Source organism: Tauraco erythrolophus, chromosome 10, assembly GCF_009769465.1.
Source record: "Tauraco erythrolophus isolate bTauEry1 chromosome 10, bTauEry1.pri, whole genome shotgun sequence".
In the NCBI taxonomy this organism is placed as follows: Eukaryota; Metazoa; Chordata; class Aves; order Musophagiformes; family Musophagidae; genus Tauraco; species Tauraco erythrolophus.
In genome coordinates, this window is record NC_141474.1 from 4,383,064 (window position 1) to 4,409,329 (window position 26,266).

General features: G+C 52.0%; 1 protein-coding gene across 1 annotated transcript in view; it reads right to left on the minus strand.

Moving 5' to 3' along the window:
• Positions 1-2,922: 2,922 nt before the first annotated feature.
• TNR (tenascin R) overlaps positions 2,923-26,266 on the minus strand; it is a 30,425-nt gene continuing 7,081 nt past the window's right edge. Inside the window, exons 5-21 of the mRNA XM_086617074.1 lie at positions 25,240-25,390; positions 20,950-21,219; positions 19,025-19,210; positions 16,106-16,195; positions 15,730-15,993; positions 14,972-15,238; positions 14,744-14,863; positions 14,093-14,236; positions 13,362-13,481; positions 12,644-12,787; positions 11,928-12,058; positions 10,793-10,925; positions 7,636-7,787; positions 6,420-6,516; positions 5,452-5,613; positions 3,713-3,876; positions 2,923-3,042 (exon numbers count right to left, since the gene is read on the minus strand). Coding sequence (XP_086473200.1) covers positions 2,923-3,042; positions 3,713-3,876; positions 5,452-5,613; positions 6,420-6,516; positions 7,636-7,787; positions 10,793-10,925; positions 11,928-12,058; positions 12,644-12,787; positions 13,362-13,481; positions 14,093-14,236; positions 14,744-14,863; positions 14,972-15,238; positions 15,730-15,993; positions 16,106-16,195; positions 19,025-19,210; positions 20,950-21,219; positions 25,240-25,390 — 2,715 coding nt within the window. The remainder of the gene's footprint in view (positions 3,043-3,712; positions 3,877-5,451; positions 5,614-6,419; positions 6,517-7,635; positions 7,788-10,792; positions 10,926-11,927; positions 12,059-12,643; positions 12,788-13,361; positions 13,482-14,092; positions 14,237-14,743; positions 14,864-14,971; positions 15,239-15,729; positions 15,994-16,105; positions 16,196-19,024; positions 19,211-20,949; positions 21,220-25,239; positions 25,391-26,266) is intronic.

Here is a 26,266-nt window from a genome sequence, read left to right on the forward strand (position 1 = left end):
GGATCCAGGCTGGGTTTTTGGGAATGTCAGGCCTGTTGCCAAGACTTCTTTGAGTCACAGTGCTGTGCCAATGGGGGCCAGGGTCAAACTTGCTCTGGTTGGAGAACGCATTCAGAAACAGGGCTTGCTCAGCCACTGATGGAGGGTGAAGAGAGGCCGTACTTAATCATTTGGCCATTCTGTAAGCATCAATGTTAAGCACAAATCTGCTTGAAACCACTGGTAGGAGCTTTGTCCAAAAAAAATTATCAGGCAATGATGAAAAATCTCACCATGTGTCAGATCAGGGACCAGCATTGGTATGTAACAATGCCAGAAGGTCATCTGTTATCTCCAAGGGCATCCTTCAGACTTGATGATGGAGTTGTGTCGACCAGGCTCTCTCATCCCAGTTACAGGACTTACAAAAGGGATGACAGATGAAAGCAAGGAAAGAGAGACGTGCGCCAGGAAGTCTATTTAGAGAATAATCAGCCTTTTTGAGAATCTTCTTTTGAACCTCCTGGAAAAGCTTGGCATGTTTTGATTTTCTGTTTGACATGTGCTTTTGAAAAGGGAAGTTTCTTGCCTTTCACTTGATTGTGAATGATGAACACCCATGTTTCCACCACCGTCTCTTCCTTTCGCCTGGGTAGATAAACAGCACTATCCGAGACGGGCGATGAATGCCATCCCCTGCAGGTCTCTGCTCCTAGTTATAACCACTCCACTATAGTGTTTTTATTAGGACATTTCTTGCCTATAAACTCTTGGTGATGTTGGGAAAAATATTGCTCTGCTGGTCTACTAGGAGGCTTTAATCGGTTCCATCTGCTGCTTCTTGTTGGCTTTTGGGACTTAAAACAGGAGAGGCTGCTCGGGAGGTGTGACATGCTGCCATCCATGACACCGGCCATGTCCTGCAAGAGATGCCATCATCTGCAGCCTCTCTGACTGACCTGTTCCTCAACTGGTTGAGACTCATTGCCTGATTTGATGCTGATGGGGAGTAAGAAGAGATGCCTCATTTACGCATGAGGTGCTGCTGAGCTACAGCATCCTTACTCCAGCTCAGACTGCGGCTTGTAAGGTGACCACTTGAAGGACTGGACCCTGTATCTGATCCTGACCTCGAGGTTAGCTATGATTTCGTGTACCAGTACGTGGCATGGACAAGGAGGCTGCGTTTCCCACTTAATGCCCTTCTTCAGCTCTGCAGCCATGGCGAGTAACGTCAGAAAAGCCACGAGTGTGACCATGAAAGAGACACTGGCCTGAATTATAAGCTACTGCAAAGATGCCTTTATGTTGCCATCTGGAAGATGTTTCTTGAGACAAAGCAGCTTCAGTGTGATGAAATCAAAATGCAGTGTTTAGCATTTGTAATGCTCCCTTGGCCGCGAACCCAGCGATGAGCTGCATTGTCCTCGGACGTGGGGACAAGTCCCTTCTCTGAGACCAGGCTGGTGACAATGCCCAGCATTGATTGGAGCCCTCGGCAGAGGAGTGACTCCAGTGTGGTGGTTGGTTGGGCTACGTGGAGCTGGCATCAGTGACAACAGAGTGGAGCCAGAGCTATCTGAAGGATTCATCTTCCTTAAGACGAGAGAAGTTAAGGATGGGAAGAGCAAACTTATCTATTCTTCTAAGGGTCTTGAAGTGCTCCAAAATCTGAATGGACTAAGCCTGCCTTCCAGGGGAGGGAAACAGTTGATTTTCTGTTAAAGAGATGGTGGTACCAAGGCACTGAGATTTGTGTTCCTCTTGTGATGGTGGCGAAGACGGATGGTGTACGAGAAGGAAGGGAACGGGTGTTTCTCAGCTTGCGCTTGTCTTCCCTGGGCTGTGTTGTCATCCTTCCCCATGTGCGTAAAGGTCCCTGAACAAGAGCACCTGGGCTGTGCCAGCTGCCAGCTTCAGGCTGGACTACAGTTGTGTGATAGCTCTTCTGGTTGCTGGTCCTTCTCTGAGGCTCTTTGGTTTGGAACCAATGACCTCAGTGAGAGACAACACAGTGGCAGGTAGAAATAGCAGAGGAAATGGGCCCTAGACTTCTAGACCGCAAGGAGTGATTTTTCTCCCACATCCTCTAGTTTGTCTCCTTTCTTCTCCATCAAGCTCAGCATAACCCAAGCAGATGTCATGCACCTGAGGTGAGATGAGTTCAGCTCAGAGGAGCTGATGATGCAGGTTGGGACCGGTGGAGCAGCTCATGTTCCCCTGCACCCCATGTAGACGAGGACGACTTTGGCTGTGGTGGGGCCAGCATGTGAGCTGTGGGCTCTCTAGAGTTTGCCTACACATGCAGATATTCGCCAAGCCCTCCTGGTCTGATCTGTGAAAACTGAGGATGGGATGAGCCTTGCGTTTGCTCATCTTCACTTTGTCTTCATGTGTACAATGCCTGTGTGTAAGGGAGGGATGACCAGGAGAGACGGGCTTCTGCCTGCTGGAAGAGTTGGGGGTCTACACAATGGTGTGAAGCTTGAGACCTTCCTGCCCGGAGGGTACTGGGAGGTGGGAGAGGACAGGTGTCCCTGGCCATGGCTGGAGTGGCGGTGACCACCCCAAGGTCACTGTGGGGAAAGTTTCTGCCATGAGCGCTGTGACGAACGTTTCTAAGAGGTTTTGCTGAGGGTTTCTAAGTCTTTTAAAAAAATATCAAAAATCTCTATCTTTCTCTCTCTTTCCTCTCATTTTAAGGGCCAGAGTATTGGGGTAGGGAGACTGGAGATTTGGTATTTCTCTGGGACAGGTGCAAAGCAATGAGGTCTTTCCTTTGCCACGGCCTTTGCTTGTGCCATGGTTCCCTCCAGCACTTGTGAGGGGCAGGTTGCTATCTCAGACAAGTAGTAATTTTTTTTTTCCCCTTTTCATATTATAAAATACAAACAAATGACAGAAAAGGTCAAGTGGTGGGAGGCGGGAGGGGGTTCGACAGGCTCAGAGCTGTAGGGACCGTCGCTTCCTCCCAGAGATGTTACGGTGGTTGTAAGGTCGCATCTTCATTTCCACAAAGGGGATGGAGAACTCGTGGCCTTTCCAATGGTACCAGTTAATCCCCTGGCAGGAGGGAGAGAAAGGCACAGGGTAAAGAAAGACCCTAACACAAAACTAGAGTGGGAGAGGAAGGAAGCAGACTTGACTGTTGTAAAGAAGCCAGAAGGAAGAATTTGCTACAGCAGGAGCAAGAAACTCTGCTGCTGCTATGGCTTGATGGGTTTTTTCCACTGCTCAAAGGATCCTCATCAAATTTCATGGGTGTATTTTTTTTTTAATGTGACGTAACAGGGTGCCACAGTAAATCACAGAATCATAGAATGGTTTGGGTTGGAAGGGACCTTAAAGACCATCAGTTCCGACTCCCCTACTATGGGCAGGGACACCTTTCACTAGACCATGTTACTCAATGCCTCATCCAGCCTGGCCTTGAACCCTTCCAAGGATGGGGCATCCACAACTTCTCTGGGCAACCTGTTCCAGTGCCTCACCACCTTCATTGTAAAAAATTTCTTACTTAGATCTATATCACCATGGCAGCTGCTCTGAGGTGTGAAGCACCAGCCTAAATGGCTTGAAGGTGGTTTGCTTTGCTTCAACTTGTGTTGGGTCACCCCAGCAGTGCTCCTGACCCTGGTGCACTGACCATGCAGCCCCAGCTTGGCCTTGCTGTCATGCTTGGTCGTGCTGCTGGAAGAAATGCCAGAGGCTTTCAGCCCGGCTCTGCCCTTACCTGACTGTGCCGGGACTCTCCGTACTTGCCGTTGAGGTTGGTGCGGTGGCAGTTCTTGTACCACCAGGCACCTTTGTAGGACATGGCGCAGTTGGTCACAGCGACGTCGTTGTCCCTGTCCTTGGTGGAGAAGGGGCGGCCCTGGTGATAGGTGAGGGAGTCCCCTGCAGAAAGAGGTGCCATTAGAGGTGATGGAGCCCGAGTCATCTGGTCTTTTCACAAGGAAATTAGGATAATCTGGTATATGTGGTAGCCTGTCGATCAACAGCTCAAGCAGCTGAAGGTCTGGGAAGAGCGTTAACTGGAATTGCTCATGATTGGTTCATCTGAGGTCCTCTGCTGTCGGTTTAGGATCAGTACAGACCGTAGCAAATCCTAGAGGCTGCTTGCGTTTGGCAGATAAAATGCCATATGGTTTTGGATCTGAATTTCAGTGTTTCAGAAATGAATTAAATCCTAGATTTGGGCATCCCTGATTTCCTGAAGCCTAGCTCTGCTACATAACTTCAGGGTGCTTTCAGCCTCCTTCTGTCCTGTTAGCCAAAGGGAGGCCAAGCATTCGCCTCTTGAGCCGAGATGCTTGGCCTTCTTTTCTCCCTTTGGATAAGGGGAAGAACCTTTTGGAATGCGTGTGATGTCTTATTCCACCAGAACCACCAACCTCATCCCCCCCCTCCTTACTAAGCAGCAAGAGAGCTGCTTTAGGGTGAAAGAAGAGCTGGAGTGACATATGGTCATTATTACAACTGAGTGATGTACTAACAGGAGACGTTCTTAATATGCTCCTTGGTGGTCCCTAAGAAAATACGAAGTGGACCTGTGCTAGCTGTGTGTAGTCCAGCCACTGAGAATCTTGCTAGAAAACCTCTTGGCAAAGAACCATTTGGTGAGCCTTGGCCGCCTTTGCTCAAGGTCGAGCAGAAGCTTCTTGGTCGGATGGCTAGAAGAAGAGCTTGCATGGGGAAGGGGAGGGAGTCGTGCCTGCAGGGCTGTAACTGGCATTTTTGGCCATAGGTTGGGTGCCTCGTGCCCTGGGACTTAAGGTCAGAGCAAGTGCTGTGTTGCACAGAACCAAGACCCCTGTCACTTCTCTTCCAGTGGCAACTAGCAGATATTGTATAGGAAAATTCCTGCGTCTTAGGTATGGTGTGGGGTTCCTTGCTAAGCACATGGTGGTGAAGTTTTGTCTAGATCATGGAGGCTTGCACTGGGCATGTCTATCCCAGCTAAAGGGGCTGCAGCTCTACCCCTCTCCATCTTCGTGGCGAAGAGGCCCCCATGCCCTCCCTCCATCACCCATTGCCCACTGGTTTCTGGTGGGCAAAGCCCAGCGCTGCTGCATCAACCGAGCAAGCAGGTGTGGCGTTGTCCTTGTGAAACCGGCCGGCGTTTGGCCTCTGCACGAGGAAACGATGCAGAGGATTGCAGATTTTTCCATTGCTGTGGGAGAGTGATAAATACACCCTCTGGTTATTGCCAAGTGAGGTGACACCTCTGACGACTGACGTGGTTATTTGAACAGCGATGTCTCTAATATTAAATATCTAATCCCCAATGGAAAATTCCCTGTGTCCTTAGTGGGATTTATCAGCCTGGTTTACATGATAGACTGCAGGAAGGGCTCTGGGTTTGCATCTTGCTGCTCCGGAAAAATAAGCTTTGATATTGGGGTTTCCTTCACAGTTTCAACCTCACCATTCCCAGGATTTCCCTACCACTCACTAGCACCGGCGTTGTACCTGAAGTGCCGTTGTAGTCCCCGATTCGCAGCTTGTACAGGCTCCGGGAGTCGCCGATGGAGAACTTGTCGTAGTAGGCGTACGCCGCTTCCTGGCCGTCCCTCATGTCTATTCGCAACTCGTAGCGCCCTTGGGCTGTGATCTTGTGGATGTTGTCCAAGCCTGGCGAGACAAGCAGCGAGACACTCGGTGAGACCTGGTGCCTGGATCCGCTCCGTGAGCAAACAAAAAAAAGCTCTAAGCAAATAAAACAGCTGTGGGAAATGAGAGCGAGGAGAGGGATCGGAGAGCAGCAGAACTTCTGGTTAAGTCTTTGTTTCTCTTGGCACTGGTGGCGCCTGAGCTCTCTGTCTCCACTCAAAGTTCACCTCTCTGTGGCTACAAGAGGTGGGTTCAAGGCCCAGGTTCAGCTTTCTCCATGCTGCTTGAAGCTGGGGGAATTCAGCTGTAGATCCCTCGTGCTTCTCAAGTTGCTGTTAAGCTCCTGTACAAGCTAGAGCATGTTTACGCTGCAGGGCTGGTCTTGGCTCATGTTCAGGGTTTGGGGGAGCACACTCCATTTCAGAGCTGTGCTGGGTCTCCCACTCACCCCTGTCCTACTTTCTTTGGGCAGCTGGCTTGGTGGTGAAGGTAAGGTCCATGTCAATGCCACCAATCAAACCTGTAGTCATCCAAAGGAGGATGACGGGTTTTGGTTCATGAAAACTCCAGCGTACCCCCTTCTCTTCTAGGAGGAGCGAATTAGGGAGCTGCTGGCCTTCACAATGTACTTTTATGTGGTGTGCCCATGAGTGACTTTCTAATGTGCAGGGCAAGGAACAAACAATAGAAGGAAAGCTGTCCAAGGAAGAGTGTAGAGGAGTGAGATGAAAGGCGAGGAGCCAACAGTAGGCACAGGCAAGCAGCACAATGCACAGGGAGCTCAGATTTTTGGCGTGTTGACAAAAGACAACCGGTGAAGGTCTTACCCAGCCAAAACTCATCCTCCAAGTTTCCGAAGCCAACCCGGTAATCTGCCCATTTCCGGAAGAAATCAGTCAGCCCATTCTGCCGCCTCTGGAAGACCTGTGGTGGGGGAAGACCAGGGGGAAATCAGTGTGAAGGAGAAGAGGGATGGCCTCTCTGGGCTTTGGGGCACACGAAATAAAGACAATAGTTTGTCTTTCCATAGTGCCTTTCAGGAGAGAAAATTATGGTGCCCATCCAGTTAGTGTTAATGGCAGCCATGCAATTAATTCCTGTGCAGATGGAGAAGCTGAAGAGATGTTAGATGATGTCCAAGGCAAACCAATGTTATAATAGGAAGTAATCAGCCTTCAAGCTTGCCGCTCCACCCAGTGCGTGGTGGCTCAGGTTTTCTAGCATGTGATTGAGCTTACGACTGGCTTTTCCTGAGATATCCAAGAGGTTATCTGAGGCAGAGTGAGATGATCGCTCCCATCCCTGGAAGAGTTCAGGGCCAAGTTAGACAGGGCTTTGAGCAACCTGGTGTAGTGGAAGGTGTCCCTGCCCACGGCAGGGGAGTTGGAACTAGATGGTCTTGAAGGTCCCTTCCAACCCAAACCATTCCATGACTCTATGAGATGGAGGAAAATTTCTTGGCTAAAATAACATCTGTGCTATAAATCAGCATTTCAGCAAGCCCAATTTTTTTTGTTTGAACTATGCATCTAGTGAGGTTTTGTGTAATGCGTGTAAGTAAGCGTTTGACACGAATAAAATCAAAGCACCAGAGCATTATTTACTTAAGTTGTCAGTCCACCTCCGTCAAGACAAGCAGTGTTTGTGCAATTCAAAAGCCAAACAGGCATTTTCCTCTAAAACGCTCCTGTGCAGACTCAATCCAGGTGATGCCTGACACCCTCCTACTGCAGGCAGTGTGAATCATTCTCCATGAAAGCTATTGGCCATTAATTTCATTTCGGGAACAATAAATCATCTTCACTCTTAGGTTTTTGCTTTCCAGAAGTACTGCAAACATGTCAAATAAATCAAAGGGCACTTCTCCAAGTGTAAACTATTATTACTGGAGCATGGGCTGTTCCCTACGGCGTGGGAAATGAAGCGTGCGGTATTAAGCCTGCTGTCGTTTCCGCGCGGTGTGGCGCTCGGATTTGCTGGTAGGATGAGGCTTGGTTATTTCTTGATGGGGACAACGCGTAGGACGACCGCACGGCTACTCACAATCCAGCCGCCTCCGTCGGTGGTCATGTCGCAGTACACCTGCACCCGCTGGCTGAGGTCCCCGTTGATGGAGATGGTGTAGACGCCGCTCAGCGTGTCTCCGTTCATCAGGTGCTGGGCACAGTCCTGGGGGTTAGCAAAGACACGGCCACCTGCAAAGTTTAAAAAAAAAAAAAAGGAAAATTTAAGCAGAGGGACACCTTTTCCATGTGCCTCGGGCCCCACTGGTTATGATCTAGGAAAGGTCTAACTTGGCTTCCGCATCCCAGGTTATTCTGCAAGGCAGTGGGACTTTACATCTGCCTACAACATCAGGGGATTTAATGGAAAGAAAGGTGTGCATTTATTAATTAATCTCCCCTGTGTCCTGTATTGGAAAGGTGCGTGGTAACATCACTATGAATGATGAGGGATGTCACTTCTTGGACCATCTGTCTGCACTGCATCTGAAACTCTGGGGTGTAAGCTGTCACTGGCGTGTTTAGATAGCTGTGAAAATACTGAAGCCTGTTCTCCTCTCAGGATTGCCAACTCCAAACAAGTTTTCTGGCTTTACTAATTCTAGGATGATTTTCCTCATCCATGCCCTTGGAAATGCCGGTGGACTTGCAAACTGTTGGTGGATTGTCACTTGCAAACTGAGCAGGAATTAGGCCGTGTGAGATGCTAGAGATGGGCAGCATGGGCTGTGTGGTCATGCTTCAGCTGTCCTCTAATGCAGAAACATCTCATTTGGGGAACAGAGTTTAACAGAGTCTTAACCATGAGATCTCAGCAGTATTGGGATCGAAACTCTGGGTTCATGTTTTGTTTTCTCAGTTCATATAAAAGGAATGACATCTTTTTCTTCGCTGGTGGCACATCCAGATGATGTGGTAGATGAAGGCAGACAAGGTGGATGTGGCTTTCGAGGGTGTCTCAGTTACACGCTGAGAGGACGTGAAGGAGGTGCTGTGTGCATCCGTCACAGCTGTGTGATACCCCATAGGACCAGGGTACAGACCCTTGCCAGCTATTGCCTATTTGGATCTATTCCCCCCACCCTCCAACCTGAAGACTCGGAGGTCATCACTTTGTCCAAATGTTGAAGATCCCTTATTTATTCTCGTCTCTGCGGTCTGTAGCGCAAGGTCTGGTGAGAGAGTGTTTGCATTTTATAGTACCCAACAATGAAAACTGCTTCAAAGACAACCACTTCAGGCTCCCCTGAGCTCTGTGGAGATTACTTGTTTCTTAATTTATATTCATATCTTTAAGAGCCAAGGAGACCTTGAAAGACATTTCAAACCACTATAAATTATAAATACTGTATCTGTTTCTTCCTTTTGTCCCATCTGTATACAATTCCCCAAGAACCTTATGCAAACATGAAACAAAGCGGCCGAGATATTAATATGTCAGAGGGAATGGAAGAACCTCGGGATGTGTACTGTGAGCAGAAGGAAGCAAAACAATTTAAATTAAGCCTGTTTTGTTATTTTCTTTTCTTTTTTTTTTTTTTTTTAGTCTCCTTAAAGACAAGTCCTTGTTCTTTGCAAAGTGCCCCGATACTCTGCCAGAGTGAGTTGAATCCCAGAGCCTGATTCTTCGCTGAGGGATGCTGCCCATGGGTTGCATTACCTCCACGTTTGCTCCTGAGTGCTTCTGTCTCGTCGATATCTGGGGTAAGTGGGGAGAAACCGGTTCCTTGCTGATGCTTGCCTTCATCTTGAAAGCAAATCCAACCGATTTTCGGATGCTGCATCAGCTGGTGATGGTGTCTCTAACGCTGCCGAGGTCTGATGTTTGTGTTTAATGGAAACGGTGCTCTCCTTGCCTGGCGTGAGTGGGTTTCTGCTGCTTTATCCCAGCTGTTTGACTCCCAAAGAGCATCAAAGATTACACCCATTTTTCCATCACCTGCCTGAATCGCTCTGGCTTTATGTGTTCGTGTAAGAGGCCGAGAATAACAGGAAAGCCTGATCTGTAGATGCATTAGAGAAGAGCCTTTTCTTTTCTGGTTGACATAAATAGTTTCTTCTGTCTCCTAAAAGCAGGTGAAGGGACCTTTGCATGTAACTGGGATAGGGAAGTGTATCCACAGCAGGTTCAGAGAAAACTCTCCTGTTGGAACTAGCAGCACAGATGGGAGGAATTTCGGTGGACGTCATCTTCGGGCTTCTTAGTGCTTTTGAAGCCCAGGAGAAATGTAATTGGATTCAGCCCTGAACAAAATGCACTCTTGTCTGTGAAGTGCCCTGGCCTAGCGAGGCTTTTCGAAGAGGGTAAGGGACAATACGCTTTGCACGGTTTCTGATGTGAATGGTTGCAAAGGGTGGGGGCAGTGGTGACACTTTGATGCAAGCTTGATTTTGCAAGCATGAGCACTCCATCTGCAAGGGTTGCAGTGGCTGTGGATGCCCACCATCTAATTTGGAAAGGAAACCATTCCTGTTGCCTTAGAGGATTGTGGTTTCTCTAGAATTAGAGGAGGAAGGAATGATGCAATTAGATAAATCAGTGGGACCACAGTCCTGTGGACATGCTGGCTCTGCTCTCTGTGGCTCCACTGATGGTGGTGGAGATGTACCTGCTTGATATTTCCAGGGATGCCCCTTCCCTGGAAACATTCAAGGTCAGGCTGGATGGGGCTCTGAGCAACCTGATCTAGTTGAAGATGTTCCTGCTCATTGCAGGGGGGTTGGACTAGATGACCTTTAAAGGTCCCTTCCAACCCAAACCTATGATTCTATTATATTTGTGAGAGTTTGAACCATGTCTACAGCATGGAAAGACCATCTGAGCCTCTCCTCACTCACTCCAAGAGTTGGAGGATCACACCTATTGATGTGTGTTGTTGACTCTTGTGGGTTTTTTCCCCTCTCTTTATGCATTTGAGGAAGAGCAAGGTCAGGCAAAGGGCCTGGTAGATGGTTCCCCATCTGAAGCTCCAATCCCTTAACGCTGGACTGGGCCTTGTGTTTGTATTGTAGGTCCTTCAGACATTAACTTTTTGTAGCAGAGCAGCACTGTGAGTCATGGCAATCAATGTACCTCTCAGTGGATCGTGGTGAAATGCTGCCCGAGGAGGGAAAGCCCATAAAGGCAGTCCGTGTCTACCAGCACAGTGTGTGGGCTAAGCCCCACCTGCCCCAGTGGACATGGTGTGAGTCCTCACCTGTGGTGAAGGTGGTGGAGATGAAGCCACTCCGCATCGCATTTTGGGCAGCTTGCAGGCGCACGGTGTACTCTGTGGTCTCAGAAAGCCCCTCCAGGCGGATCCACGTGTCCTCAGCATCCACAATCAGCTCCTGTACGTGGGTCCCAGAAGGAGGTAGACACCAAGAGCAACAGATGAGAAAAGCGATAGGGAGCCTAAAGAGCGAGCGAGGAGGGAAGGGAAGCCACAAACTACCGCAGCCCTTGGTGCCTGGCCGAGGAGCGTCGTGTGGCTGCTTACCTCCCTGGACTAAGTCAACGTGGGGTCAATGAATATGTTCAGCCTTTTGGGATGGTTTGGGTGGGAGGCAGCTCGCTGGTTTGGGCACAGGAGATTTAAACGTTTCCAGTCTGCGCGTTCGGTTTGCCAACTCTATTGGGATCTACGTGCCCTCAATACGAGCCATGACGGATTGCCCAAGCATCGCAAGGAGCAGAGCTGGCCAAACCTGGTTACCGGCCGGTTTTGACTCCATCGATTCCTGTCACATTAATTTTTCTGGCCGTCAGCCACTGCCACATACCATTGTATCGAGCTCCTACTGCGAAGCTATTCTCCTTTGGCCGCTGCGAGCCAGTCACGCCGGCAAAGGAAACGAGACTATTTGTGGTGACATATCTCTGATAGCTTTTGTAGCAGCTCTCCCAGACAGGCAGATACGGCCACACTCATTAAATAATCGAACATATTGTATTGTGGGATTAATTAGCTGTCTGTACCTGTCTTTCCTTTTTCACAAGAAGGGCAAATGGCATTTTTAGCACCTCTGTTCGCGGGATAATTTTCTCTTGCCTCGGCTTGCTTGTGTGTCACGAGTTGTGAATTTCCCCTGTTCTTCCAAAATTTCCAGGCATGCCCTCTGTGCCCAGACCCACAGGTTTGCGTAAAGATTTTTGCCCTGGGCAATCTTCTCCTGCTTTTTCTAATTATTTATCTAAAGTGTTGCTTATGCAGTAAGTAGCTTCTGCCCTTCTGGTCTCTCCCTGATCTACTGAGCATCGTTCTTTACCTTTGTTGGGTTTCTCCTGCTCATTTTTTCACGGTCGTGTTATTCCCTGACTTTAATGAGCCTCTTTCTTTGTTGAGGACTTACCTTCCGGCTGCCATCGGTGGATCTGTAGGTCATGACGTAGTTCTCGATCTCTCCCACGGGAGGCACCCAGGAGAGCAGGGCGCTCCGTCGAGTGACTTCGCTGGCAGTCAGGTTTGTTGGAGGATCCAAAACTGCAGGAGTGGATAGGGACTTGGGGAAGTGCAAGTCCTCACTCACAACCACCCCAGCCCCACTTCCCAACTCAGTGCACTGGGATTCAACCTCGCAACTGTGAGCTACAGCCCCAAAGTTCATCCTTGCTCAGTTTCCAGACCTCATCGCCCATCTCCAGCCTGCAAACCCTCTGGAAGTCCTCCTCTACCTGCATGCTTTCTGAAGGGTAACGGCTCTGAAATTCTTGTGCTATTGGGTCTGTCAAGCTTCTTGGAAGCAAAATGGGTTTGCTCTTCTGAACTATGGCCTTGGGCAAGAAGAAGACCTGGTCAAGGGTCTTCTCAGGAAACCAGCTTGAGGGGAAATCAAAGAAAGAGGCGAATGGATGTGAAAGAGCGAAAATGATGGTTTATGCTTGTTGTGATTAAAATTCTGCTTTTGTGTTGTGCCCAACGCTGGTATTTGGGTGTCCTTTTGGCACATGGCTGCATTGACACCCACAAGTATGTGGCAAGAGCCTGGGCTTAGCCTTGCTGGCTGCTTTTCCTGGGGTTACGTGCTAAGGGCGCGTAACAGGGAGTGGGAGAGGTGATTGTACGTACGAGTTGTGAAGTTGGTGCTGATGGTCTGGCTGGTGAGGGGCCCATTGGTGGCATACATAGAGACTGTGTAGGTGGTACTGGGCAGGAGGTTGGTCAGCTGGTACTCCTGGTTGACTCCATCCACAAGAATTGTTTCTCCTGCAACTGTAAGCCAAAAGAAATGACTTCAGGTAGATGTTCAAAGTGGTTCTCCAAAATGTGGCTATGGATACGACCTCATGATCAAAAGCACTTATACGGCCGAAACACCATGAGCTGTTGTGTGGCAGCTGACCTGTAGTGGTGGTGTTTGGTCTGAAGGATGGTCTTAGTTTTCCCACAGTCCCTGTATTTGCCTGATGCTTTCTTTCCCTTCAGTAGCGGGTTTCATGGAGTTTGCCACACATTGAGTTTCTGTGGGATGAGCACTTGCTTGCCCCTGGGCTGCTGCTCGTGGGCCAGTTAGAAAAGTGGGAGGATTCCAGTCCCCTCCTGTTTGAACTGCCATGCTCTGAGGCTTGGTGAGTGGAACTGCCATGGGACCTGTACTGGAGGAGCTGGCATTTGGGGATGGGGTACAGCCCTGCCACCCACCAGCTGCTGCCCCCCTGAAGCAAGGTACTCCCTCCGTGGAGGACACCCGCCGAGCCCCAGACTTTGGGATGGGGGAGAAGTGGAGGCGAGCTGAAATGGAGCCCCAGCAAAGCTCATGGCAGAGGGGTGCAGGGTCTCAGCGTACCTGCATGGCGGGTGAGGATGAGGACGTAGCTCTCCACCTCTGACAGCGGTGGGTTCCACTGCAGCAGCACCTCGGTGGGGGTGATGTTGGTGGCTGTGACCCCCAAGGGAGCATCCATGGCTGCATGGGGGATGGATTCAGAGAGTCAGAGGCATAAAGAGACTGGGCTATGAACTGGAAGGGCTTTCTGTGGCCCTTCGCTCGTGGTCCTGCAGAGGAGTTATTGCTGCCTTGCTGGAGAGCGGAGATGTCATAGCTTGTGCCACTCTGCTACCTGGGCTGTTCTTCCACTGTTTTTCTGATGCACAGCCTGGGATGTTAGGGATTTTTTTTAGGTTCTGAGGAATCTGGGGATAGCAGAGGGTTTTATTCTTGCAGCAGATGCTGTTTGTGTCAGGGCTTCCCCAGGGATTATTTCTGGAAGTCTGTACTCCCTTTAGGAAAGGTTGTCATGGTTGCCCAACATCATATCTTTGGCTTCCCTGTGCTCGATACACAGATTTATCATTCCCGTCCATGACTAACCATGCAGATATGGAAAAAGCTTTGCGTAGGCATACTTCAAAAGTCCACACTGGGCCCTCATGAGCCTCCCTCATCATCTCGAGCATCATCTCAAGCTTGCATCAGGCTGGCATAAGGTTCAGCTTTCCCTCAGCTGCCTGATGGCTACCGCGAGCAGGGGCTGGCACCGTTTGACGGCTGCTTGCCCACCAGGAGCTCCTTCCCACCTGTGTGCACGGTGATGGAGGCCACCTCGCTCTCCTCCCGGCCCCGCACACTCTTCACCCCGATCTCGTACTTGGTGGCAGGCTGCAGCTGGCGGAGGGGGTACTCGGTGGCATCGCCGGTGATGGCGGTGCTGTCTGTCCTCCCTGCGGGGACAGAGCCAAGAGCTTTGGCATCACAGCTGGCCCTGTCCCTGGGGTACAGGAGGTGCTCAGGAGGGGAGGGTGATGCCACAAGCCCTCTTCATGGCAGGTACTGGGGGTAACTGGGTTTTGTGCCACATGTGGACACCTGCACGCCCATCACTCTGCTGACTCGACCTTTTCAGCACTGTGGGTGAAACTGGGGCTAAGGGGAGATGAGCCAGAGGAGGTGGGATTTCCGGATTGGGTACGCCACAGGGGGTAGCTCCCTGTGCCCCTCTGTGCCGAAGTGGCTCTTGGCTGCAGTCGTCCCTGCCCGTCCTCACCCCAGACACCCTGTCCTCCATCCCCGTAGACTCTTGGTCTATCCCAGCTATCAGTGGCTTTTCCTGGGACACTGGGGCGCTGCCTGGGGTGAGTATGACCTGGTGGCTTGCTCCTGCCCGCAGAGGGAGGGAGGGTTGGCAGCTGTGAGCTCAGGGCACGAGCAAGAGTGGTCTGACCCATTACCTTCAGCGGCGCGGTAGAATATTTTATAGTGGTCGAAGGCAGCAATGGGAGGGCTCCAGTAGATAGTCATGGACTCCTGGGTGATGTTCCCCACCCTGAGGTCCTTCGGTGCATCGATCCCTGGTGAGACGGAGCAGAAAGCAAAGCTGTGGGAGGCAAGTCTACTCCCCGTCCCCCCATCCGCCCTCCCGGCGGGGTCCCGTGCACAGCGGGGGGGTCCTATGGTACCTGTCGTGATGGTGCCCATGACAGGCTCGGAGCTGACGGTGCCATGCATGGCCACCAGCGACACCAGGTACTTGGTGGATGGCCGCAAGCCCGTCAGGCTGGCGTGCCTGCGGGTGCCATCGAGCGTGAGCTGCTGGGCCTCCTCCTCGTCCTGGGGGCTGTAGGTGAGGACGAGGCGGTCTGCTGGTGGGGATGGATCACTCCACGTGACGTTCACGCTGGAGGATGTCAGCTGGGAGAAGTGGAGCTGAGTGATGGGCCGGACCCCTGCAAGATGGAGAGGGGAGATGCAACCTTGACTGTCTGCAGATCCTGGCCTCCGTGCCTGTATGGTGGGTGATGGGGCTGGCCCACTACAGATGATGTGCTGTCTGGGCTTCTCAACTGCAGGCTTTTCACCCAGAACTGCCTGAGGTCCCTCAAGGCTTGTTTTTTCCTTCTTATGGATGCACAGACGACCGTGACCACAGAGGACAGCATGGGCTGGCTGTTCCCCCAGCCCTGCCTCGTCTTTATGGGAACCTCCAGCCAAGTAGTGTGCTCAGTGCTGCTGGCCAGGAGAATGGCATCCCCACGCTGGTAGGGCTGTCCTCCTTTGGAGGTCCACAGACCTCCTCCCACGTGGATGGATTACCCCCAGCTCTCATCCCCATCACCGCCCCGAGAGTTTCAGTGCTGGGGACGCAGCGGGCTGGTGGAGGTGCCAGTGTGGGGCGGTGGTCTGTGTCTTTGGCCCCATCCCAATTGTCTTTCTTTACCTGTGAAGGCATCTACAGTAGCCTCCAGGCTCTGCTGGCGTCCTCTCTCAGCAATGATGGAGATGGTGTACTCTGTCCCGGGCTCCAGCTCTGAGAGGGTGAGCTGTGACTCGTCCCGGGGCACCGTCACTTCGGAGGCCATCCCCGAGGCAGGGGTGAAGGTGACACGGTAGTGGTCGATGGGCCCTGTGGCTTTGGTCCAGGTCAGCGAGATGGACGTCTCTGTGGAGGCCGTCACCAGCAGGTCCCGGGGGCTATCAAGTTCTGTGGGAGAGGTTTAGTGCAGACGTATGTCCCTGTGCACGAGCCGTCCCCTGGGGACATCTGAGCCACAGGAGCTGGCTGTGCTCAGAGCACACAACGAGGCCAAACTCACCGGTCCTGGCATTCATGGTCGCTGGCACGCTCTGCTGGCTGTCCATCACAGCCGAAATCCCAATGCCGTACTCTGTCCCTGGCACCAGATCTGGATGCAAAGGACACGAAGGGGTGTGAGAGCAGCTCCTGGCTGGGTGGCCTCGGAGCGCAACCCCCCCTCCATGGCCAGGGACAGGGGGGACCCTCCTGAGCACCCCTGGGGTGAGCAGCCCTCCCACAGGTCAGCAGCTCCTCTGCGTGTTGGAGAAGAGCTGAGCCTTTTTAAAAAGCCCCGTGGATGCCTTTGGTCAGGGAATTTGGGTTATTCCGGCTCAGAAAGAAGCAATTTTTAAAAGTCGTTGCTGAGGTCTGCTGTAATTGCTGGCATCGAGACAGAAATTGTGTGTGTTGGAGCTGAGATGGGAACGATAAAGTAGCTATATTTGTTTCCAAAGTGATTCAACGTCAAATATTGTCACAGGGCTGATATCTCAAAGAGAAATAAATTATGCAGAGTAAATGAAATGCACATTAATTAAGAAAGGCGCAATCTTTCCGGGAGCTGAATGAGGCGCTGCCCCTTGGGGTGGACGTATCCTACAGCGCCTCTCTCAAGGGACACGAGAATTGAGCTCAACCGGCTCCTTTCCCGTGCACCTCTTGCTCATTGCTGTTGTATCTCCATGGGACATCTCCTGCCTCTGCCTGTCACTTTTGCATGGCTGCTGGTGGCTTTATTCCCCTCCTCCCTGCCCTTCTGGATCTTTAGATGGGGTTAGAGAAAGCCACAAACCCTCCAGCCCAGCCTCACCCTGCCTTGCCCAGAGCCAGCATCCCCTGAAGCCACCAAAACCTTCCCCAGGAGGCCAGGAGGGATGGAAACCTCCATCCCCTGCTCCTCTCCTTACTACGATGCAGTCGTGGTGCCAGGGAGGAGATGGAACCCCTTCGCCCCTGCCCTCCTAGAAAGGAGGAGAAGAGTCTGGGACAAAGGAGGAGGAGAAGGAAGAAATGAGCAGGAGCATGTAAAATGATGCCTTTTCTCTCTCAACTCTTCTGGGTAGAGCGAAATTATGGCTATTTCTGTGCAAACGCTGATTTTGAAGAGAGACACATGAGGCAGGGCAAGGCTTGCTCTACTTTTAAGTGTAAATCTTTGATGAGCTCTACTCAGTGCCATTCCTCACTGCTTTTCCTGCAGGCAGCCAAAGGAATCACCAGTTGTTTTCACATCGTGGGTCCCACCAGGTCCTGGGTGGCTGGAAACCCACCTCAACAGGCTTTGCACCGCGTATGACGAGACCTTGGAGGACAGGGCTGCCATGTGCATAACAAAGCTATGGGAGAGGCTGATGTGCCATCCATACTATGGCAATCCTGGCTTTTTTTTTGGCCAGCAGAATGTTTTTTTGGGTTATTTTTTGCTATAATTAGATTTTTTTAAAAACTGTGTTTGTTTATTCCATCATACCCTGGGAGCTAGAAGCAATGCACTTAGGTGATGATGGAGGCACTATGTAAAAATCGCTCACGGCTGTCGACTCAAGCCTCTGCATCTCTGGAGCTTGCTCCAAGGGGGTTTCTTGTGGCCCTGCCTGAGTCTGGCAGCTCTTTTTTCTTCTTATTGAGAGAAAAGAGAGACTTCACGTTTCCTCATCCTCCGAGACAAGCTTGGGCTCTGCCATGGGTGTCATTGCAGTTTGGGTCACGGGGCTAGTGTTGTACCTCTGCCCCAGGGAGGAGGATTTGGCCCATTTTTAATGCTCTTCCTCACCTGGAAAGGCAGTAAATGCCCAGAGGGAAGCTAGCAGGGGACCAGCACTAGGTCCCCCAATCCTTTGCTGTCCCACTTCATCTCATCCTGCTCCTCCACGCGCGTCCTCATCACGAACGCAGCAGAAACCACCCCTAATGTTTCTTTTTCCCGCATACCACGTTTTTCAAGCTAACTGCTCTAGTTGCTCTAAAGGCTGCCCTCCAGCCTTTCTTGTGACTCCGTGCCCGCTGCACCTGTTACTTCACATTTGTCTTTCCCACTGAAATTATTCCTATAGATCCATACAGCAGAGACGCCTGAGCCCTCTTTGGGCTGGGGAGGTCCCAGGAGGGCAGAGAGTCAATGTGGAAGAACCTGGTGTCCTGCTATACTGAAGAGCTTCAAGCTGAACGAATGATTTTTTTTTTTTTTGTATGTGTGTAAGTCAGTCTTCTATTTGCTCAAAAAAAATGCCACTGGAGAATGGAAATCTGGTGGACGAGCCTTTGTAGTGGAAACTAAGGAAACCAGATCTCAGGTGGTGCTTTGTGGTGTTGCTGAAAAGGGTGTTTGGGACTTTTCTGGCAGCGGGAGGTTGGTGGTGTCTGTGTGGTTGAACCCCTTGCGCTGGCCTGGACAATGTACTGCTTGAGGGACTTGCTCAAAAATAGCATCCCTGGGTTTGGGTCTGCTTTGTGGCCCATTTTGGGAAAAGGCAACGAACTCAGGCAGCCTGGTTCCCCATCACTGCCTACGGGGCATCAGCGCCTGTGACTCTTTCCCAGCAAGGAAAAAAAGAAGGGCAAAAGGATATTTTCTTCTAAATAATATGTTCTTCTAGATCAGCCTAAAAAGCTTTCCTCTCTCAATTTCTCACTTTACTCCTTGCCAGCTCTGCCTGGGAGCTGGACAGACCCTTGGTGGAGGTGCATCGCTTGGAGACGCATCTTTCGGAGGCACATCGCTCAGCTCCTGGATAAGCAGTGCCCAAATCCCGACCCACAGGAAGGAAAATGAGCTTCATCCCACGGAAAACCTCCTCTCTGGTAACTAGTAAACTCCAAAACTGCCTCAAACATGTGCCAGCATGAGGGCAATCAAGATTTGGGCTCTCCATTGCCCCATCTGCTTGCAAGCAGGTGGACGAGGAGGGGGAGGAAGGGTGCGTGGGTGCTCGCCTACCTGCGAGGGTGGCCCTGGTGGTGGGGCCGGTGTCGCGCGGCACCAGGACTTCATGGTAGTGCTCCCCGGCCAGGGTGCTGTAGACCACCCTGTAGCTGTGCGCCTCGGCCTCACTGTTGTCCCAGGCGAGCTCGAGGCTGGCGGGCGTCCGTGAGCCCACCCGCAGGTTCTTGGGGGCATCGATCTCTGCGCGACACAAGAGAGAGAGGTTCCGTCTCCACGCTGGGCCCCGGGGACCCCCCCAGTGGCTTTGGCATGGCTAAAATGGCAGCGGAGGGGTTACCCCACTGTGTCCTCCACAAGGTCCCACGTGCGATCCCTCCACCCTGGGGCACGTCCCTGTGGCAGGGGCCGGGGCGTCTGCCCTCGCCTCCTGCTCAGCGCAGATCCAGAGATGCCACCCATGGGCCAGACATGAGTGCTGGGGTGGCATCAATGAGTCCCTTCGGGAGCTAATTTCACGTTTGAAAAAGAAAAGGGTTTTCCTCTGCTATCAGAGTAAGGGAAACTGAGGCAGCGTGCATAAGAGACAAAGGGCTCTGTAGCAGTCACGTGTTGGCCTGAACTGCTCTTGGAAGGACCTCAAGCATCTTTACAAGCTCATTCATGCTCAGATGTTGCCCCAAGGGTTTGTTGATTAGCATTGCTGAGGCTGTGCACCAAATCTGCCCTGATTTGCATGATAAACCTCCCCAGTGAGTTGGTTGGTGCCGGGCAGGGGCTGGGTGCCAGTCAATGGGGGGTGATTACTGCTCCCCGATGGATCTGAGTTTAGAGGGGGGGGGATTTTTTTTATGTTGCCTTTTAGAAATAGAGCAAGGGAGGCCAACGCAGCAAATCAGTCGGGGTGAACATCTCGCCCGAAATATATATCTACAGAGATATATTTGCACAAAATTCACACCCCGCCGTTACTGTAATAGGAGCCTCGAATCCCCCAGTAACGTCCATGACAAGTCATTTATATACCATAAACCAGCCCTGAAATACGTGCTCTACCTCCTCCTTTATGGCCCGGTAAATTAAACTGGTTAGCTATCTGCAGGCTTAGCGTTAATTAAAGTTTTACCGCCCAGTTAGGGTATTCAGAGGAGATATAAAATAAGACAACCACGTTTCTGACTGGGCTGCTCTCCGCCGCTTGGCTGCCGATTCCTCGGGCAATGCATCTGCCTTGGCTCCAGAATTGTCCCCTCCAATTCAGGCCAGTGCTTGCTGCTTTGGTGCTTTTGAGACTTGCCCGTTCTATGGGTGCTATGAAGGGTGTAAACTGCTGGGTTTTAAAGCTTTAGAGGTGGGCTTAAGCTAAGCTGTGGGTCTGAATGGGCATCGAAGGTGATGGGGACACGTGTCCCGCCCAGGCAGCAGCGGGTTCAGCCTTGATGCTGCAGTAGGACGTGGCCAAGGTGGAGTTTGCTTGGGGGCTGTCATCTAAATGTGAGTTTTTGAGTCATCTGCCTGGTCATTGGCATCTGGGGTCACCTGGCATGCCCTGGGGGCCATGCGAGCATCCCTATGGGGCATGGTGGAGACCCATTGCACTGGAGGTTTAGGGACTCAACAGAAATGCACGCACTGGTGGAGGGGGGGTCAGAGGGTGGTTTTAGGGTGTGTGTTTTAGGGTGAGCTGAATCATTTACTCTGTGCCAGGACGGTGATGGGATGCGAGACACCTGCATGCAGGTGTCTTCATTCAGATCTGCATCTTAACCACTGTGCCACTTCCTCCCAGTACCCCAGATTAAACCCCAGCTGACTCATGCCGTGGGAAAACCAGGTACCACTAAATTCCAGAAGCAAAAAAAAAATCCCCTTTGACTCTGGCTTACGCAAAGCCCCGTGCCTGTTGCAGGACTGACTGTCCATGGTTTGCAGCAAGCCGTCAAAGACTCGTGCCCGTTCTCCCGGCAAGGCCAGCTAGCTACCTGTGGTGAACTGGGCAAGGGCCGGCCGGCTCTCGTTGGCACCCCGGAGGGCACTGACGGCGAGGTGGTAGCGGGCGCCGGGGCGCAGGGCCTGCAGGGAGTACTGGCTGAGGGGGGGCTGCAGGCGGAAGGTGGTCCTCCCGCCCTCCTCGTCTGCCAGCCCGTACTTCAGCAGGATGGCATCCACCTTGGCGCGCGGCGGTGTCCACTCCACGAAGGCCACCGTGTCGGAGACGTCCCGCACCAGGATCTGCGTCGGGCCGTCGATGACTGCGGAGCGGGGAGGGGGGAAACGGGCACCTGTTATTTTGGGAGAGTTGGATGGGGAAGGGTGGTGGCTTTGGGGATGTCAAGCTTCAGAGATGCTTCAACCCGACCTTCAGAGTGATCTGGATTAGCAGCTGGGGACAAGGCAGAGGTGACATGGGCAAGAGACATGACTTCCCTCCCCAAGGTACTCAGGGGGTTTGGTCCTGGTGGGTTCCCAGTCGCTTATCCCAATCTCCTGGCTCTTTCCTGAACCCTCTCCACCGATATCTCTCCTGAGCCGTGGACACCAGAGCAGGACCCAGCAGCTCTCCCATCAATGCCTGTTACAGCTATAATGCAACTCATGCCCTTCTCTGGAGCTGGTTATTGACCACAATTCCTCTCTGGCTTTTTCAGGTGGCATCTCCCAGGATAAAACCTCCTGCATCTAACTGTGATCTGTTTTCTTTGCTCCTAGATAACTGCTCGTACTTCCTGATGCGCTGAAAAACATGAAGTTCTCCTTTGCGCCCACTCTTCAAGCTCTTCAAACTGCTTTTATCGATGATCTCCTTCCACTCAATTTACTCTTTTCTGAGCCTGTCCATCACTGGCAAAATTTATCAGCAATGATATTATGCCTTTTGAAAGGTGTTGACAATGTGTTAAAGAATGTGGGGCCACGGACTGATCCAAGCATCGAGAACTGAGGAACATCTCTAGAAATGTTCCTGCTTCAGTGCCAGCTCCTGATAGTCATTAAGCTGAGGGATCAGCTGGTAAAGCTGTTGACGTCTTAGCACTGGGGAGAGAGGAGAAAAATGCAACTGCGCTGGCGAGTCCTCATAACTGTCTGGGAGTGGGACTACAGTGGATGTCCACCAAAGCCTCTCAGATGATAAAGAGGTTTAGCTAAATTCTACTGGGAGACTGTTCTGGATGTTTCTGCTTTCTTTTGCAGAGAGTTGAACTCTTGCCTTGTCCGCATCCCCCAACACTCGACCTCTGGAAATCACGTGCTCAAGAGCAGGTGATGGATGCTTTTGAGTCCAGTAGGACCTAACCGTGGCACAGACAGGCCAAGCCTGGCCATTGCTCCTGTGCCATGGCAGCGCTGATGCATGGAGCCTGCTGGGAAATCAATTTTATCACTTACATGGTCACAAGGTGAGGAAAAAAACTCATGCTAGTCCCATAATTCAGGCTATACTGCATGCAAGTGCATCTAATATACCGTATATATTAGAAGACGACACTATGATGATGATGCTTTGAGCAACCTGGTGTAGTGGAAGGTGTCCCTGCCCACAGCAGTGGGGTTGGAACTAAATGATCTTTAAGGTCCCTTCCAACCCAAACCGTTCTATGATCCTGTATAAGAAGGATGTGCTGAATGCTGCACCCCAGGATGGGAAGTCCTTGGGGGAGATGTAGTGGGCAGGGGTGGGAAGGACCAGAGAGAGTCGGAGAAGACATGTAGGGAAATTGGGAGTGGTGGGGTGAGGTCTGGGGACTAAACACCAACGGAGGAGGGAGGACGACTGGGAAGCAGGGTGTTTAGGTAGGAGTTGAGTGTTCAGCTTGACCAGGACCAGGTCATGTTTATCCAAACTCTGAATCTCCAACTACCTCGTGTTGTCCAGTCATCCAGGTGATGCTGGGGAGCATCAAGTTTTACTCAGATAGATGCTCTGAAACCATACCTTTGCTGCTCGATCCCACACAAAGTATTGAGGTGGAACGAGGATGATGGGGGCAAAGCTACGGGGGTGCCGCAGAGGAAGGCAGACATGCCAGCATGGGGATGCCTTTGCAGAGCAGAGAGCTGGGATCCCACCACTCCATCTGTGCTCCCTTGCAAAGGTCAACCACTGAATCTGAAATGCCAGTCTCTCTTTTTATTTTTTGCTGGCTTCCTAGGGAAAAGGAAGATTTGGGCTTGACCAGGAGATGTCTCTGTTAAGCCACGTCGAGCTGAGCATGGAGGCAAAGCGGGAGGAGAGAACTGTGCCGAGGAAGCTCAGACCTGCAGCGAGCTGCTGCTGGTGGAGGGACCGACCCTCCCTTTGCTCTCACCGTTGCCTCAAATTAGCAGCCTGGAGAGAGCATCACCTCGTTACAACCCTCCGGCAGCTATTTAAATGCTGCTTCCGTTTGCGACAGCTTGGACGGAGGTAGACGTCTGCCTGGCTGCCAAGGCAGACTGCAGCAGATCTGGCATGAAGAGCTTCTCCCCGGGGAGCTCTGCCCATCTCCACATCTCCTTCGGTGAGGAGAAGACGCAGCTGAATTGCCTCCAGCCTACAGGATGGACCGGCGACGGGCCAAGTAAATTGGTTAGGAGGGGACGTGCTCTTGCTCCCGGCTGCCTGATTTGCCTGAATTGGTGGGAGTAGAGGGCATGGAGTGGCACAAAAGCAGGTGGAAGGTGGAAGTTCTAATCTGTTATATTTGAGTAGGCAATACATTTATTGAGATGTTTCTTGAGGGCATCCAGCCTCCAAAATGGGAGATTAGCGGCGAAGAGGAATTTATCCAGCTTTATAATAAAAGCGGACCTGAGCCTTCGCTCCCAACCCCATTAACCTCGCCACAGTTTCTGTGCCCGCCGCGATTCGGGAGGGAGAGTGTCATGGTTTGAAGTGGGGGGGGAGGTCCGGGTGGCGGAAGCTGCCCATCAGGCCGGACTCCCGTTCCCCTCAGGGCTTGAGCCAATCGACGCCTCTGCGAATTGCCCTATTTACGTCGGGACAAAGGAACCAGAAAGGTGTGCCTTTGCCCAGGAGCAAGGAGAAGGGAGGGTGGCACGGCCCCCGCTCCCGGCGCCCGGCCGGGCCGGCGCCCGCCCCGTCGAGGATGGCGGCGGCGGAGCCGCTTGGGGAACTCGGGGAGAGCCCCGCTGCCGGGGCGCCCACCGGGCCGAGTTCACCCAGACAGGACTGAAATCTAAGAGAAACGGCCACACAGATAAGGGGTCAGTGAAGATGGAACGGAACAACGTGTGCCGCGGCTGAGCCCCCCTTGCCAGCAGCCCCTTTGTAACAAGTCCTCGGTGGAGCAAGCAGAGACCCACTCGCAGCCCGTGGAGGACCCACGTCGAGAAGAGATGCCAGAGCCTGAGCACGGTACGCATCTAGAGTCTGTGGGATGCCCCCGCCGATGCAGAGGGGTTTCGTTACAGGAGATGCCCGAGCCTGAGCCTGTTGTGAATCACAGGCGCAGGTCGAGGCGCATTGACGCATCTAAGTCTGTGCAGAGGCGCATTTCAGGTCGCTGTGCCGCCCCACGCCGGAGCACATTTAAAGTCTGTGTGATGGCCCATGCCAGGGCGAGCGGCTACAGCTCCTTAAAAGCCCAGGGCTGGTAAAGCCCGCACTTGGGGCAAATCCAATGGGGTAAGGATTTGCCTCCTAGCGGGTAAGATTCACGCTTTCGCCGTGAGTAGGGGATCCACTGGAGCAAGGGACAATGGTGTAAGGACTCCTTTTCCTTTAAGGGAAGCGGCAGTAACAGCATGGAATAAACTGACCTGCACCCCCCCATTCCCTGCCCCCCTGCGCCGCTGGGGGGAGGAGGTAGAGCCGGGAAGAGAAGGCAAAGGGGGGGGGTGGTGTTGATTTTAAGACCTGGCCTTGTTTTCTTGTTATCCTCTTAAGTAACCATTTTGTGTGCTTTTCTCTTTGTAGATAGCTGTTAATAAATAGTTTTGCTTTAAGAAAACAGCCTCTTTTGCCCGGGACCGTGGTTGGTGGGTGCTCCTCTGTTCCTGTCTCGATCCTCAGCTCTTTTACTACATTTTTCTCCTCTCCATTTTACTGGAGTGGGAAAGCTGCGTGGGGTTTAGTTGCCGGATCGGCCTAACCCACGACAGAGAGGGACAAAACACCACGTGAAGAAGCTGTTGCTGCAATGAACCTGTAGCTTGGGCAGTTGGGTGGTGCTGGTCTTATTCCTGCCTGTGCAGCGCCGGCCCCCCCTTGCTGCTGAGACCTTATTTTGGGGACCAAGCCCTGGGCGTTGCCCAGGGCTGGGCTCACTCACGGGTAGAGACGCTGTCGGAGGTAGGAGGGCTCCTGGCTTGTTCTTTCAGGGCCACCACAGTGACGGTGTACTCTTCTCCCGGCTTCAGCCCCGTCTGGTTGAAGGTGGTGACGGTGCTGGGGAGCTGGGCGATCACGCCGCCCTCGTTATTCTGCCAGGGAGCAGAAATAAGCATTAAACTCCCAAATAAATAGGTTTTTTTTTTGAGGGGACTGATGCACAGAGGAGGTGCCCCCCCGTGTTGCATCCTTCCACCCCCCCCGCCGTTGCATCCTCGCCCAGGCATGTCCCACCGTGGAGGTGCAGAAGCCCAGGGTGAAGTCACCCACCAAGTGTGGAGCACCCACGTTGTTGGGCTGAGAAATCCTCCCCCGTCCCTTCTTCATGCTCCCCCCGCCCAACTTCTGTATTTTGCCATCTGTGTGTCTGCTGTTCTCTGGGAGAGAAAAAATAATAAAACCAAAGCCTGGGCTGAACTCCTTTTCCCTGCTATTGAGGTGCCAGGAGCCTTCTGTTGTTCATCTATAGGTGTGAAACCGTAAGGTCTTTATTTTGGCATCCCTTGCTTTTTAAGTGTCTTTATTAAACTTATTATACTTCGCGGTTTTGCTCTGAGAAACCCCAAGTCTTTAAGTAACTGCAAATGTCACCTTTCCTGCCAGTGTTTGGACAAAGGATCTTTTCTTGCCGCTGTCTTCGCCAATAACACGCTAAACAAATCTTTGCCCACAGCTCTCAATTCATATTCATCTCACTTCTCATTAAACAGGAAATCTTCCATTTTAGCCATAAATTGCCATCTTACCTTTCCTAATTTTCTTTGCTAAATCTGCCTTCCCTTCATCTTCCCCCCCCCACCACCGCCACGCAGCAGATGACCAATCCCTGCCTGACCTGGTGTTCGGAGGGCGAGAGCATCACGGGGACGACAGAAGGAGGATCACAGCCTCGTGGGGACGCTGAGGACCAAATTAACATCCAGCCTTTCGCCCAGTTTTCGGGAAGACCGAGCAAGCTCAAATTTGGT